Source organism: Parasteatoda tepidariorum, chromosome 1, assembly GCF_043381705.1.
Source record: "Parasteatoda tepidariorum isolate YZ-2023 chromosome 1, CAS_Ptep_4.0, whole genome shotgun sequence".
NCBI lineage: Eukaryota > Metazoa > Arthropoda > Arachnida > Araneae > Theridiidae > Parasteatoda > Parasteatoda tepidariorum.
In genome coordinates this window covers 106,083,189-106,101,015 of record NC_092204.1, presented here as the reverse complement: position 1 = coordinate 106,101,015, position 17,827 = coordinate 106,083,189, and the positions used below count along the sequence as shown (strand labels likewise).

General features: G+C 30.5%; 1 protein-coding gene across 1 annotated transcript; it reads left to right on the top strand.

Moving 5' to 3' along the window:
* The first annotated feature begins 792 nt into the window (after positions 1–792).
* Positions 793–3,072, top strand: LOC122270457 (uncharacterized). Its single transcript, XM_043047826.2, has 2 exons — positions 793–1,155; positions 2,092–3,072. The coding sequence occupies exons 1-2, from the start codon at positions 793–795 to the stop codon at positions 3,070–3,072; spliced, it is 1,344 nt and encodes a 447-aa protein (XP_042903760.2).
* Positions 3,073–17,827: the final 14,755 nt, after the last annotated feature.

Sequence of the window (17,827 nt, the reverse complement as noted above, 5' to 3'; positions counted from 1 at the left end):
CAAAGGAGAGAATAACAAGCCAACACAAACTTGGTGCGATCAAGCATCTCAGTGAAACAAGCTGCTGGTCATCCCCGACAGAAAATAACGCATAGTTCCAGCAAAGGGGTTACCTTGCTCGCTTAGCAGAAAAACTCCTACCCGACAACGGAATAGCGGCACAAAATTCCGCAGATGACTGGAAAATTTCATTTCGATATAATTCGGTCAATTCAAGGACTGGAAGGCAAAGTATCATCCACCAACCAACAATAACAGAAAGTACAGGCTCAAGCATTTTTTAGAATAGAATCAGTTACAAAAAAAAAAAAAAAAACAAACAAAACAATAAATAAGTGAAAGACAATAATTGGTGTCCGACAATGACTTGAAGAAGTGTAATCATCGCTGGCTTAACCTAAAAATTGATAATTCAGCAGAATGTATTACCTTAAAGCGTTATAAAACCAATTATGGAGGTTTTGCTAAATTTAAAAATCATTTACGACTACTTCTCCCCACAATAAAAAACAGCATATGTTTATCACAAAATAAAGATACTCTGTATACTGCAACGGATAACCTAATCAGAACAATCATTGTTGCCTGCAATAAATCCCTTAAAACAAAAAGCCATACGTTTTAACCCAAATTATCATGGTGGACTCAAAGCTTACAAATAAAGAAAAAAGAATTCGAGAGCAATTCGAAAAAGATTACAAAGAACGCAAGAAACAGAAGATAAAGAAAGCAGTATATTTTAAGGAAATTAGGAAAAACAAAATCAACTCCTGAAGAACTTTTTGCACAAACATGACCAAACCATTCGATAAGGCATACAAAATAACTTTTAAAAGTGGGGAATATCCAACTAATTTAATTGAGCGAGATGAAATTGCAACATCTAAAAACAATGCTTTGAATATTCTACAAAAAATTTATAAAACAACTAATCAAAAAATTAATACGATACACAGCAATAACTCAAACAAAGACAAAGTATTCACCCAAGAAGAACTAGATAGAACTATAACAACTCTACCGAAAAAGAAAGCTCCTGGAGTGGATGGAATAGACAATGAAATTCTAACAGAAGTTCACCAAACAGAAAAAGAACTTTTCCTGTGCTTTGCCAATTCGTGTCTGCGTATAGGTTATTTACCCAAAGCTTTTAAAGTAGGAAATCTGATTCTTTTCCTTAAAAAAGGAAAAGACAAACACAACATATTGAATTATAGGTCTATTACACTTCTCCCTTCGATTGGGAAATTAATAGAAAAATTAGTGACATCAAGACTGATGTTTCACTTAGAGACAAACAACTTACTAAGTGACCGACAATTTTGTTTCAGAAAAGGTAAATCAGTGGACGACCTTCTAACACAACTATTTAGATACACAAAGAAACATAAAAATAAAGAGAAACATATGCTGCTACGCTCAGCAGACATTAAAGGAGCCTTTGACCATCTAAGGCATAATGATATACTAAATTGCCTTAATAATAAAAATTGTCCAAGTGATATCTTTAACATTTTTAAAAGCTTATTAACGGATAGACTAATTATGCTTCATACAGATGAAGTTTTATCTTGAATAACACAAACCATAGGAACTCCTCAAGGCTCGTGCAGTGGTCCTACTTCTTCGATAACCTCTGCTGATGAACCATTATAATTCAACTGGACGAAGGCTACGCAAAATCTAAAACACCCCATAGAAGCAGACGTCCAACAATTCGCTTTTACAGATCACTTCAGCTTTGTCATAACAGCTAAGCCAGAATCAGATCTTGGAATTATAACAATAAATACATTAAATATCTTAAATAGCTGGGCCACTATGCATGGTCTTGAAATCTTAAAAAAGAAAACTACATACATTCTGATTAAAAGAAAACTAGTAAACGGCCCTGTAATAAAGCTTAACAACAAGAAAACAAAAAGATCCACATCAGTAAATCTTTTAGGTCTTATAATTGATGAACAGGTTAACTGGTCAAAACATATAACAACACAAGGAAATAAAGCATCTGCAAAACTTCAAGCAATCCAAAGAATAGCAGGAGGATCTTGAGGAATTAAAAGAGACCATAGACTAATTTTATATAAGGCGTGTGTAGTCAGAATATTAGCACACGGTGCAGCAATCTGGTGCTCAGAACCACAGCAATACATAAAAGACAAGATTGACTCAGTACAAAGGAAGTTCCTACTAAATATAACAGGCGCATATAGGACAACACCAACAAAAGCACTGCAGGTGATCCTGGGTCTGCCTCCTCTTCATCTAACATTGCAACAAGAAGCAATTAGAATTAACTTGCTAAAAGATTTCTTTCACACAATTCTGATGGACGATTTAATTATAAGTAATAAAAAAATAGATACAGAAATTAATCTCCAGACAATTCCTCCTGCAGACTTTAACTTAAATATAACAGGCAATATTCAAATAAAACAAAAAACTGATAAAAATAGAAGGATTAATATTTACACAGATGGCTCGAAGATGGAGGCAGGAACAGGAGCCGCCATAATAGTCTTTAATGATGGCACGAAATCAAATACCATCAAAAGGAAGTTTTTCAATTGGAACGCTATTTTTCAAGCCGAAGCAAGAGATAGTTTAGAAGCACTCCAAATAGCAAAAAATAACAGTAGAAATACAACAATTTGGACTGACAGTCTATCTACCTTACAAGCTATCAAATCAACACAACACATAATATTACTCAAAAAAGTCCAAAATATTTTAATCAATCATCCACAATTGGAAATCTCCTGGATAAAGGCACATGTTGGTCATATGGATAATGAAGAGGTGGATAAGGCAGCAAAGGATACAGTCACAGACACAAATCTTACATCAATAAATTTGGGGATGCCCCTATCATATATTAAAAAGAAGGAAAAAGAATTCATTTTAAATTATTGGCAGCAACTGTGGACCACACACAAGTACGGAAGAACGACTTACGAAATTCTTCCAAAAGTTTCCATTAAAAATAGTAAATGGCCAAAACAATTAATAGTGTTCAGAACTGAGCACGATCCCTTTTGGACATACTTGAAACGCTTTCAGTTGTCATAACATAAACTTTGCAGCTGTGGAGAAATTGGTTCACCACTACACTACGCTACAAAATGCCTGTTAAAAGAATCCTATCACTTTAAAATTCCCATGGAACAAAACATCATAGCCTTGAAGAAGCAAATTATTAGTAATAAAACTCTTATAAATAAACTAATTAACTTAATTAACTTCATACAGAATTATGAACAAATTCTAACGCCAAGCTAAAATTTACAACTCTCCGACTAATAATCAATATTAAAATACATCCAACTTCAATGCTATCCATTACCATAGTGTTAAAACCTTTTGCTACCCAGGTTTTCATATTATTCAAAACATATAATTTCTCAATTCTTAGCATTAATTTGTTTTGAATTTTCATGTCATGATTATAACAGTAAGCTCAAGCATAGTTTCGGTTCATACAGTGGATGACATAATTACCATTTGTATTAAATTATGTCAACTTTAGATGAAATGTTTATATAATGCCTTAATGGCTTTTATGTATGTATCTACTAGCAAACCATATTTAATTGACTGCATCTACATGAACAAATTGTCATATCCTGATTATATAGCCTACCATCAACTGACATCAAGCCTACTTTGTAGTAACTTGATTAACCTACTTTGTACTACTTTGTAGTGGTTGTGCTATGCACAACCACTACAAAGTTTTAATGGAATCATTTCTGACAACTGTTATTGAATAACCATGTATATATAGATACTAACGATTCCACAAATGTAAATTGTGCCTCAAATATAAATTCCCATGTATATAATTTTCCCAGTCCTCTTATTTTTTGCATCATATTAGTACTTTTGCTACATTATCTCATGCAATGTATTTGCTTATCCAGTTATATTTTCATGATATGTCATATTTAACCACGCTTCTTCTGTATAGTCACTATTTTTGACGCTCAGCTCTCATGGGTCTTAAATATAAATAATCAATATTCTATTATAGTTACACAATGTTTGATAATATCTGCATCTCTAAATAATTGTATAGTTATAAATTTAAGTATCCTGACGAGAGATGAGGGCAGATGTTGGGCCTAGCTCTGGCGACGTTGCAGATGCTGGGCGGGCTCGTGATTGGGGACTCATCGGGGGAAGCGTAGTAGGCCGCCGTTGTAACTGTCTGTTTTCCTGGCCACAGTATTTCTTTCTGATAGATGCCCACGGCATAGGTGCAGAGCTGTGTGCCGACTTCCAAGTCCATGACTTGAAGAAGTTTCTCGGGTAGGTGATGTCTTCAGGCGTAGATGAATTTTCTTCTCAGATTCGATCGTGAGTTTGTTCGGACATGAGTTACTGAGTGTTTTGACTTCCAGTTTCCATTTTTGGTTTTCCTCTTTACATACAGATATGCACTTAATATTTCAAGTGTTCTGAGTTTCCGATATCAGCTGAAATTTTTTTCCAGTTGCTGAGAAAATGATCGTATCTGCAGCACTTACAGCTTCATAAAGACAAGAAGGCACTTTTCGCATACAATCAAAGTCACAGAAGTCAGTCTCATTCAATAGATCAAAGATTCAATACTGTCCATTTAATGGTTTCCTTTTGTAATTTTGATAGAAAACATAATGCAGCTTCTGCTTTAGAGGGTTCTTCACTTCGTAACGCGTAGTTTTTTTTGCATTCGTGTTATTTTTTATGGTATTTTAAAGTAGATTCTTAAAGATTCGACCACTATTTTGCGATAGCTGCATCGTTCGCGATGTTCGTCAAGGTGAGGTATTCCCTGCAGGGACGACGAAACGCAAATCTCCTTTGATAACACCTGTAGTTGCCAAGGATAGCATTTAGGAACCTTTTTTCCTACGAAACTTTTTTTTTTGTTCGCTTGCTTTACCCTTTTATTTTGGCAATGCTAGTTGCTATAGCAATGTTAATGGTGATTCTGCGATTGTTTGAAGCACTCTGTATGTGTATCAGATTTGGAAAATGATTTGAAAAAGATTTTACAGAAACACAAAAGGGAATTATATTGCGCATTTCGTTGTGTTCTGCTCGGTCTCGGAAGACCATAAATTTTAAAATTAAAATTAGCTAAAATTTCTTTCAATAGATGGCGATGATAACTAGGAAAATTTTTAAAAAGAGGACTATTTGGGGAAGCGGAGTTGCGCAAACTGATGAGTAAGTTCACTATCATGAGCAATAATTTTTGATGGAATGATTCAACACACAGCAGTAAACATTGCTTGATAGTTTTTCCAACCAGTAAGCTTTAAAATGACGAATTTGTAACTCATTAAGAGTTTTAATAAAGTGAATAGCTGGTTTCTTAAGAAAAATGCAGCGAAGTGTATACTTCTATCCCCTTCCGTTTATCAATACTGTTTTGTCAAATTGTCGTTCATTTTGTGACATTCTACTTTTAATTCTACTCAATCAAGCACACTATACCCTTTCTGCTCTTTAAATTTCCTTCTAAATCATTCATAACAGTTTAATTTGATTGTCCAAGTTTCTGGCAGACACTGCAGATTCTTAAAAAATTTGCATAATAGGGAAAATTGGAATCGATAGTATTCGATGATTCTCTTTTGTTAAGTACTCAAACAGAACAAGAGGAAGAGTTCGATGAGTTCTAACAAGAACCCACAAACGTCTTTTCCTTTATTCAATTTTCTTTAAATGTATACAAAAGGATTCTTAAGAAAAGTAAGAACTGATTTATAACAGTTCGTATAAAGTATCTTTGGAATGAATAATAACACTCAACAAATAAAAAAATAGCGACTTTTTAAAGAGAATACTTAAGGAGAGACAATAAAGAAATGCTCCATAAATTCACTTTGTATCAATTCACAAAATTGATTCGTATCGTATTGCGGTTTGATGAATCATTAGTAAAAGAAAAAAAATAAATAAAAAATTTCAAAAACATAGTTTAATTCGGTTTTTGTCTTTCAAAATCGAAAAACATGGGATGCGTCACTTTTATAATCAGTTTTATCACTACCATCTCTTCTGACTTTCTATTTTCAAAAGTTTTTTTAAAAAAATGAGTTTTTAAAAAAAAACTTTCAAAAGATGTGAGGGGCATTTTTGAAGGTGACAGATGTTTATTAAGAAAGGGATGAGAACTATGTTTTTCGCTTTTGGTCTGATAAAAGCAAACTTACTTATAGACCTTTTTAATCCGCTTTCAAAAACGTAATTTTAGAAACATTTATTCTCTTATTTTCAGTCCCATGTCTCTCTGTTCGTTTACAGAAACTTTTAAAAATTTCGATTGGTGAATAATTGTAAAAAACTTTGCAATTCAATTGTTTCTAAAGTTATTCGGAATACTAGTTGTTTTTATGGCCTCTGCCAAATCGAAGCTTTGTCCGAGTCAAGAATTGCATACTTTGCATAGCATACTTTGAACATCTGTAGTAACTAGTAATATTATGAACTGCATTGATCTAGTACGTCATTTGTAATTATGCTATAAAATAAATGATTCCAATGAATTACTTTCATGAGTTTTTTAAGTTCTTTTTACTGTGCAACTTTTTATTAGCAAGGCAAACTATGACATTATGATTTTTTTAAATTCCAATATGTCATCTTTTAATTTATTTTATAACCGTCGTTGAACAGCCGATTCAATTTTGGGTTTACAACTACTACTGTTCAACTCCGTATCTTTGCCATTTTGAATTAATCCAGAAAACAAGGAAACTCCTGGATCAGTACCCTCCAGAGTTATGATTTGTTATGGGATCATGGAGGACTTTGAGACTCGACAGATTTAACGTGCATCAGTCAACCATTTACTACACGGGGAGTCTTCCGACGGCGGGGATTGAACTCACGACCTCTTGGACATGGATCCAGTGCCCTACCAACCAGGCTATCTCTTGCCCCCCCTCAATATGTCATTTGTAATCACAATATCTAATAAATGTTTCCGATCAATCACTATTTTGGGTCCCTTCAAATCTTCTAACTATACAACCACTTTTTCCGGCCATTTGCTTTTCATGGGTTGCTATGTAATTCGTAATCCTTAAGAAGTTCTTTTTCTCCTTTAAAACTTTTGACTCGATAACACTGAAATTTTGTGCTTACTTAACATATAAATTCTCACATTACTCAGCCAACTGTACTTACTCAAGACAAAAAGTAAAGATCACAATTATTGAAGTCAAAAACTGGTAAAATTGATTTTCTCTCTAGGTCTTTTTTTATAAAAAAAATAGCTGCATTGAGTGATATATATATTTTGAAAAATGAGATTTTTTTTCCCTGACATTATTTTGCTTTTCTCCGCACTTTCTTTTTTTTTGTTATGAGTTTCTTCATATGACTGGAGAATTCAAGCCTATTTCAAGCCAAGTTTCACAATTTTATTTCTTGGGAAAAGATTTTCCGTGGAAATGAAAGATGGATAAATGAAAAGTAAATAAAAAGTGTTAGGAAGTTAGTGCTTCTCGGAAACATTATTGATTTTGAATCACATTGCGGGGGAACACTTTTTATTTTTATTTTTATCTTTCCTCTTTTCTTACTGCACATTTTCTTTCTTTTAGAGCGCTAAGAACAAAAACGAAACTGAGTGTAAAAGTGGTTATAGATTTTGGTGAGGTTGTTTAGATACTTAATTTTAATTTTTAAAAAAAATTCGGTTTAAAAGTACGCATTTTAAATGCTTAAAACTGACCAAAACAAGTGAAATGGTAAATACACGCAAAAATAAGATAGCAATAATTAAAAGGAGAGATATAAAAATAATTTAGGAAAATATATTTTTCTCTTAGAAAACTCCAACATTTATTTTCACTTGCAAACTATTGAATAGCAGCTTATTTTTTTATATTTGGTCCTTCTTCTGATTTAATGATACTTTTTCTTTTTAGTTTTATAATAGTAAATATTTAAAATAAACTCAGTCGGTTCAATTACATTCGTTTACGAGATTGTTATGAGATTTAACATTTGAAACTGATTGCTATATTTTCTTTTTCTTTAAAGTTACTTGTTATAATTGACGAAATCAGATGGGATGATTAATACACAAGCATTAAATTTCTTTATTTCGTTTACAATATTAAAAAAATAAAAAAAATTATTTTAGGAAGTCTTTTTTTAATGAAAATTTCAATGGTTATTATAGGTATTTTGCATATTTCAGTTCATACAGTATCATGTTCACAGTTTTCCATATTTACCGCTCAGTAATATGAGTTCATTTGAAAAAAACTTTTTGAAATATTTATTCTCGAATTTCAGTCAACAAAATATCTATTGTGGAAGCTAAGCTTAAGTTACTTCTTTTCTCATTTTTATGCAATAATTTATAATGTTCAACTTCATAGTATGATTTTCAAAAAAGATATTAAAATAGAGTAATAGCGTTTCTTTTTATAAGGCTTAATTCAATATTTTTTTTAATATATTATTTTAATTTTAAAAAAGAAGCTTTAAGCTGTTCATTAGTTTAGAATTTCTAATTACACCATATTATTTTAGAAAAAAAAGTTATAAAAGGTACTAAAGTTTAAATATATACTTTTTATCTTCGCATTAATTCAATATGTTCAATTTAAAAGTTTTATTTCTAAAAAAATAAATAATACAAATAAGGAAAAATAAATAATAAAAGTTGAACTTTTCTTAATGTTAACCTCATAGCCTCACTTGCCTATTTTGGAGAAGCAACAGAATACTTTAATAAAATAAAAGAGTGTACTTTTTCCAACAGACACGAGTTTACAATTGGAAATGATAAATGACAGTGACAGAAAAAAAAAACTGTGATATTCGGTAAANCGGATGCAGCACGATTTGGCAACTTTTGGCTGTCAGATTATAATCTATTATTCAACGAAATTCAAGATAAGAAAAGAAAAATGTTTTCAACTGTTTAAGTAAGATAGACATTATGACACTGCTAAACTATTACAATTAGGATAGGGATTACAATTAGGTTCTATGCAACTCATATAGATTTTCTTAATAGATTTTCTAATCTAACACAAACTATCAGAATATGGTAACATTTACCATGCTTTTGGCTATATAGTCTATGGTAATACCAAAAGGCTGTTACAATCTTTACCAAAGTACTTTAATGATTTTGGTAAAATTAACAAAAAAATATGGCTTTATAATGTGTGATGTTTGGCGAACGTGGTAAAATTTGGCAATTTTATCAAGATATTTTAGAGCATGTCATAAAAATCATTTATTCCCCTAAAGTTACTTTTTAGTTTTGCATTTTTTACCAAATGTGAGGAAATAAGAACTATTATTCTAAAAATCTGAATTCCCGGTAAACTGTTCCCATGTGAACGGAAAAATTACCAAATGAATGGTTAAAATACCGTATATTTTGGTTTTATTAACAAGAATTATGCTTTTTTTTTACCAGAAATATAATTATCATACAATATGGTAATTTTATTAGAATTTCTTTCTACGTGTAGGGTAACAGTAAAAGAACAGTGGTTTGAGTAATTTCTTTGAAATTTTTGTAACCGAAGAACTAATTTTCATTAGAATCATTATTTTATTTTGAAAGCGCAAAGTCAATTTGTTCTTGTTTCCGACGTAGTTTTCTTCCGAAATCAATATTTGATGAATAAAAATACGTTTATGAATAGCAAACTGATATTTGTGTATAGGTTTGAATAATAGAATAGTCCTTGCAAAGAGGTGTGTTGTAAAGAGAATAAACTATCTTATCCATTCGCTTTCGTGGTCTTTCATCACGATGTCAGGCTTGAATGACATACTTTTAGCTTTCAGTTGAATTTTTATCCATTGGAAAAATGGGTCTTGCTTTGGGTTTTATGGCTTGCGCACTTTATTTGGACGCCACCACACTTTTCAACCGTGTTCAAGAGTAATAGTAAACAGTGTGCATGTGTTGCTATGGCTGCCGCTGCTGTTTGATATTTTTTTTTTAAAGAATTCTTTTTATATTCACCAGCAGTCCTTCTTAATGTATTTACGTATTAATAATTTAGAGTATTTTTATATTCTTTTTATTATTAACTTATAATTACTGTCTTGACGGTGATTGCAATACAAATATGAATACTGAAGAAGGAAAAGTATTTTGTGACGTCTTGAAACACGTATATAGCCAGGATTTGAAAACCAATCCGACGACAAACATCAATTGAGACAGTTTTTGAAACCCATGATTTGAAATGTTGTGGAGTTTATCGAAGTCAAGCCATAAAAAAAAGCATTTGATTAATGGGTAACCAGTGATCGTAAAAAGGCGATCACAATTTAAAAAAAAAAAAGAAAAGAAAGAAAAAGAAAAAAACAATTATAATTTTTTCTTCTTTTTATATCTGTAGATAAAAAAAATAGATAGATGTTTATTTTAGTAGATGTCTATTATTAACTTGTTTTGTGTATAAAAAAGTTTTAATTTTAATGCCTACCAGTCTTTATAATAAATTATGAAAACACACACGAAGAGGAAGAACCGGCCAAGTGACACTTTAGTGAATTAGAGTAAACGGGGACTATTTATTTAATTCTAATTTTATTTTAAATAGAAGATTTTAATGATTTATCTGCGTAGCATATGCTTGTTTTCGATTTTTAGTGTTTTTCATTGAATATAATTGAATATAGTATTGAATATAATTGAATATAGCTTTTTTTCAACTTCTTAACCTTGAAAGTCACCTTCAGGAAGAGATATTTTAAGTGAAACTTATGAAAAGATAAAATAAGTATACATATTGTTTGAAAAGATAAAATAAGTATACATATATTTAGATTTATATTCATAGAATTAAATTTTAACAACCTTAATTTGAAACATACTGGTTTCAAATTTTCTTTAGCCTTGTTAGTCGGATAACCGATTAAAAACGATTCCGAAGCAGCGTGAGCTTAACTTTCGCGGAGTAGATGTTTCACTGGTATGTATCGCTTTAATTGGCGAGAGTTCGATAATTTTTGATTCTAAAAAAGTATTCCTTTAAATAGCACTAATAGCGATGAAAATGTTATGTCATTTCGTTACGTTTAAAGATATTTCTGAAATTAAATACAAGTATATTTTTTTTAGTTTTAATACAAAAAGTATGCAGGTATAGTTGTTGAAATATAAATTATTTTCAATTTTTTATTATATATAATGCAGTTTCATACCAAAATGATACATTTTATTTTATAAAAATGTTCATAAAATAGTTTTTTTTTTCTATCGTGGTAAACGTCTTCATGATTGGTTACGCGATTTTCATTGTACATAGTTTTGGTCGCGAATTTCTGCCGTTGAACAATATGCAGTTTTTTTTCAACTTCTTAACCTTGAAAGTCACCTTCATGAAGAGATATTTTAAGTGAAACTAATGAGCATTTGAGCAAAATGGAGGTAAGAATTATGAATTCCCCAATGACAATGAAGCTCCAAAGTATAACTTGCATCAGCATAGCATTCCCTGCAAAATGAAGTTTGGGTGTCCATGTATGTAGACTTCATTTCTCACCCACTCATGCCATGCCGATTTTCATGAAAAAGTTGCCATTAGTTTTGACAAACACAAAAGTACGCTTATCATTTCGGATTCAACACTTAATATTTTAAGCGAGTGCACACATGTTAAAGATTGCTGATGAGCCCAATTAATACACAATTACAATTTAGAAATAATAATCCTAAAAATGAAAACGGTTTTACTAATAGGTATTATTGGTATGATTAAATGGGTGCTTTTTTAATACTTACTATATATACTAATATACGTATCGGTTATAGTATTGGGAGTACAAATTAGTTCTGTCCGCTTTTAAGAGATGGCTTTGCTGTTATGAATGTTTCATAGAGACAGCTGGTTTCGGTGGTTTCAGAGAGATTAAACATGTGTCAATAATATTAAGTTTACAAAGCTTTGAGCTTCATACAAAGACCCTGTTTTTTACTTTGTTGAATATGTCAAATTTTGTGGTAACTAAGCACCATTTGCGGAAGGTTTAATGTTTCTGCTTTAATTGGAAGAAAAGTGCAGCTGAAGAGCATCGAATGCTTGTAGAAGTTTATGGTAACAATGCTCCAACTGATAAATCATGTATGGAATGGTTTCGACGTTTCAAGAATGCTGAATAGTTTTGTATACTATGAGCTGCTGCAACCTGGTGATTCCGTTACGGGAGATCGGTATAGGCTACAATTGATTCGTTTGAGCCGTGCATTATGAGAAAAACTGCTGGAATACGAGCAAAGACATGACAAAGTTATTCTTCTGCATAATAACGGTCAGCCTGATGTCGCAAAAGTCGTAAAAATTATTTGGAAATGCTCAAGTGGGATATTTTACAGCATCCGCTGTATTCGCTGGACATTGCTCCTTCTGATTACTGGTTGTTCCGACGGATGCAGCACGATTTGGTAGGTCACTAGTTCACTTCTTTAGCAGAAGTCGAAAATTGGCTCCTAACTAGGATCGCCTCAAAAGACGAGACTTTTTTTTTTTGAGATGGGATTCGAAAATTGCCTGAGAGGTGGGAAAAAGTAGTAGCCAGCGAAATACAATACTTTGATTAATCTGTTCATTCATTTTGTTCTGAAATAAATGGATCGAACTAATTTGTAAACCCAATAATTTTTTACAACAAGAGTTGATCTTGAGCAATAGAATGATTGTATCCGCATATCTCTTTTTAATTTTGTGCATGATTTTATAATGGTGATCATGCCCGATTTATTGATGAGTTAGTTTTTTTAAAAAGAAAAATGAGTATGCGACCAGTAACAATTATACTCACTTTCAGGGGCACCCTATTAGGTGGGCCAACGTTGCTCCCACAGTAAGGACAGAAAGTACAGACGATGAAAAAACATCCATGCCACGCTCGGAATTCGAACCCAGAACCTTTCTGATGCAAGGCCAGTTCCTTGACCCCTACACAGGCTGGTCGGTACAAATATGAATATTGAAGAACGAAGAGAAATTTATGACGTTTCAAGAAACGTATATTGGCAGGAATTGAAAACCAATCCAGCCTATTGGACCACAAGAGGGAAAACATCAATTGGATGCCCGAAAGCGACGTCCTTCTTGATAAAAGATGGCATTTGTGGATTGAGACGCTTATCAAGTTCGACACGCAGGTGACGTTGCTAAAGGTTATCCAATTAAATCTGATTTAAATCACGTGGTTACGCGCAATCACATCTTTTCTTCTCGAGCTGGAAGTACCTAATTGAGGCAATTTTTGCAATCCATTATTCTAAATGTTGTGACGTTTATGAAAGCCTATCCAGGAAAAAAAAAACATTTGATCAGTGGGTCACCATTGAAAGCAATAATGCGCTTACAATTTTCTCTCTTCTGTAATTAATCGTCATTATTTTTTCCTATTTTTAAAAAAAATACTGCTTAATTATTTAATCAAATTAATAAAAAAAAGTAATTTAAAACATTAGATATATAAAATCTACCACTAACGCTTACTTCAAATCCAACTTTAACTTTAATCTAACTTTAAAATTTTAAATGCATTTTTGAAGTCCTTAAGACTCTCTAATGTCAGCAATAATCCCACATTTTGTTGGTTCTTAGATACTCTATCAGACACTAATCCTACTGAAAGAGATTTCCGAGATAGAATGTTCACCCTATGCATCACTTTGGCTGAAAGTTTAACAAAAGTGATGATTTATGAGTTGATTATTTTTGATTGATCACCTGACAGAGTTAATCAGGTTTGGACTCACAACCAAATCACACCTTCTCTTGATTTCATTCCAGAATCATTATGTTTCTGTAAAAATGTATAAAGCATACATCTTCTTTCAATGTATCCATTATTTTGTGTGAATAATAACATGAAATTATTAAATCTTTAATAAAACTATTTGAGGGGAATCGAGTGTTCTATACACATAAGATGCAGCATTCATTTCAGTTTTGATTAAAATCCAAAATAAATAATTAATTTCCAAAATTAGCGAAAACAAAAAATTTCTAAAATTTATTTTCGATTTTTTCCTATTGTTAAGATGTACAATGCGAGAAGTAAAAAACTGAACACAGTAATAATTTTTAAACTTGATCAGATTTAAACATATTTCGTGATTCGAAATTAAGTGTAAGTCTTGCATATGCTAATTAATTTGTGTAGACGATAATTTAAGCTACAAAATCGGTCACGAATCTCATTTTTCCTGAGAAATTGAACTTTTAAAAAAAATCGTAGTTTTAAAAAGTCAATTTTTCAGGAACTTTTCTCGACCGATTTCGCACAAATTTCGTATAATGTAATTTAAAATTACATGCACGAAATTTATACCTTACAATTGAAAACTTTTTCGACTGTTAATGAATAATTAAAAATATTAAATATTTACCTGAAGCTACTTTTTGCCTGGAATTATTTTTCAGATAAAATTGTAATTGTATTTGAATTTTATAATTGTGTGTAAAAAGTTTTCTATTCGTTTAAAAAGTTTTCGAGATAGCAAAATACGCAAAAAATGCAATAAACTTTGAGGGGTGCAAACATTAAACTACTCGCGCGAACTAACTATTGGGAGTTTATTTCAAAGATTTCAAAATCCGAATCTGTTTATTCAGATAAAGTACGTTTTTACGTCTGTTTTCTTAACTTAAAATATCGTCTGTTCTTATTAATTAGCCTATTTCGGGTCACCCTCTCGAACCTTTAAGATTAAGTCTTAGAACGAGAGGATCCGATCACTATATCAAAGGTTATTCAAGGTGATCTGGTTTATTTTCTCTCTGAATAAACATACCTTTTCCCCTGATGGATTTCGATTCTTTATCCTCAAGATAAGAGTTTATTTTTTTGAGCACTGTACAAGTAGATTGTTAGAGCACTAGACTATTAAATTTTTGTTTCAGCAAAACGATTCGAAAAGAATTCTGCAGTGGTTTGTGAGTGGAAGCGGTCGTGCTGTGATAAATATAAAAACATATCAAAATATTTACATACATGCATTAAGAAGCGTCGGTAAGAATAAAGTGAAGCATTCCCAATGAAAGGTATGATGTAATGTTTCATATTTCTTGCCTAAAAATAATACTTAAAGGTATAATTAAAGTTATAGAGGAGTACTGCAATTTTTAAAACAAATGGCAGTTAAATTAAGCATTAATGATAAAATCATTTTTTGAACCAAAAATGATTTTATCATTATTTTTTTCTTTATTATTATTTCATGGAATCTTAAAATTTTTTAAACGCACGCTAAAAGTTCCCGGCTGCCTGAGTGCACCATTTTACTTTAAAATCCTTTTTAGTTGTAAAATTTTGTAGCTCAATTTTGACATAAATTTTTTTAATTACTGTGATTCAATAATTTTTTAGTATATATTACTGTAAAAAATACGGTATATGAGATATTTTGTTTCGTGAAATTTTATGATAAAAAATGGATTTTACAGTAAAAAACATTGACACGCTGATACACATACTTTTAACCGTAATTAAATTCGGATTTTTTTACAGTGCACAACTTTTGCGATAAAAAACGTAAAACCGTAAATTGGCTTGTTGCTTTGATAATAGCTGTTGCAAACTTAAGCAATATTCAAAACAATTCTTCATAAGTAAAGTTAGAAATATAAAGAAATTTTATTATTTCCAAATAAATACATGATTACTTTTCTAAAAGTAATAATCTGATCCCTGATTGCATGACTTATTGTTGTATTGCTTTTCTGTATTTTATATCACCTTTAAATTTAAAATAATATGTCAAAAAAGTTTTTCAAAGCAAAAATGAAGAATAAAAAGAATTTTTTTTTGTAAAACTTGTTTGAAATACAAATATTTTCATAAGGAGCTCTTGCAAAAAAAAGTTTTACTTTCTATTTACTTTTACGAATAGCTCTGTTTACACAGAAAAAAAAGTTTTTTATGGTGTTTTGTGATAATACATTACTTTTTCTGTGATATTCTTTTCTTTTTTACGTTTTATGAGAATTTTTAAAATTCCAAGTGTAAATTTCGTTGCATCGCGTAAAACAAGAGATAATGTTATTATTTTTTTGTACTTTACATTTTATTTTAAAGACGTCAGAATTACTTTGTATTCTGTGAAACTTTTTCAAAATGTAACAAGAGATGAATGATTTTTTTTGTTGAAAAACTATTTTGAACGAGAAAGGCAAAACAAATTGAAATAAAAAGTAAAAAGAAAAGTCGGTCTTCAAAAGAGGATTTTTTGAGACTTTGATAATGTTAACAAAAAAAGAAAAAAGAAAAGTGTTTTTTTTTTATAAAAAAAAAATGAAGTAATGAAACTGAGAAACATCATCAGCTAAAAACTTCCGAAATATTTGAAGATAATTATACAACATCATAAAATACGTATTAATTTGTGTATTGAGTAGTATTTATAAATTAAACTTGATCATAGATAATAAAGTCAACTGAAATGAATACTCATACTATAATCCTGATTTGGGATTGAATTTAAACGTCAGTTGTTTAATAAAATGAAGTATTGATATGTATAAATAAAACTGAGAGTAGCGTGGTTCAGTAAATTTATTTTTACATCTCTCAACTCCTATAAGAAAAAAAAAGAACGATGAAAAGAAAAATAAATTAAAAGTTTATCTTAGTAGACAGAATCAGTGCTTTCTATTTTATGTTCCTGCAAAAATTGTCATATTAGGTATGAAATTTCTGGCCTTTTTTAACAATTAAACAAGTTTTTTTCTTAGTATAAAAATGATTGAAGGAAATAAAAAGGTTTACAACAAATCATTGAAAAATGTAAAAATATTTAACCAATTCTCTATTCACATTTAAAAATTAATATATCGTAGTAAGTTCACTTTTAAATTTAAATTAACCCATTTTTGGCCAAGGGTGCGTAAACGTTCCATTATTTTTATTAATTATAACTGTGACATATATTTCACACATTTTATTTTTCTGTTGTTTTTGCCGTTTTCAAGGGTTCTGAAAACATCTATAAAATATTAGTAATTCCATTGGAATTCATTTTCTGTTGCGAAAGTATCAAAATACGCTAGTTTTTCCTTTTCTAATTTCAAATGTTTATTTACAAATTCGTGATCATACATAAATATTCCCCTGTTGTCATATGTTTTTAGGATAGATTAAAGTTGCAAGTTCTGTAAACAAAATAAAAATAAAACGACTGTCATAAAAAAAGAGCTAGTCTTCCGCTAAATGCTTTGTCCATTTATTAGGTCAACGCATTTACGCACAATTTTATTTCTTAAATTAAGTATTATTTTTGAATGAATGAATTTGCTTTGTGTCTTAATGAATGTAATTTAATCATACTTCAAAGAAAATAATAAAATATTTTTTGAAATTTCTACGCTTGGTCTAAAAGGGACCCAGACTTAAATGGCCTAAAACTATTTTCAATTAAAGTTTCTCCCGTACTCGTAATATACAAAAAAAAAGAAAAAAAAAACTATTGCTTAACACACTTTAAAGTATTATTATACAATATTTTATCGCGAAGCTTTTAAAATGTAAGATATAAATGTAATGTAAGGCAAATGCTGTGAAATAAGTGAAAAGTTTTCTGCAAATAAGTTTAAAAATGAACTGAGTGTTTTGTAAAAAATAGCTTTTTATGTATATTAATAGAATCTTTGTTAACTATGAAATAATAAAAAAAAACTTACAGATCTGAAATAAATATTTAAACTCGAGAAAAAAAAATGCTATCAAAATTAAAACGAAATATTAGTGTGGAAAACGACACCGAGAGTATCAAAATATGGTTGATGGTTGGAGGAAGCAAAAAGGAGTTCAAAACACATGAAATTTT

Excerpts from the sequence above, each read along its gene's own strand:
- LOC122270457 (XM_043047826.2), top strand. The coding sequence starts at position 793 with ATGACCAAACCATTCGATAAGGCATACAAAATAACTTTTAAAAGTGGG. Across the intron at positions 1,156-2,091 it reads ATTTACCCAAAGCTTTTAAA|GCGTGTGTAGTCAGAATATT; the intron begins GTAGGAAATCTG and ends ATTTTATATAAG.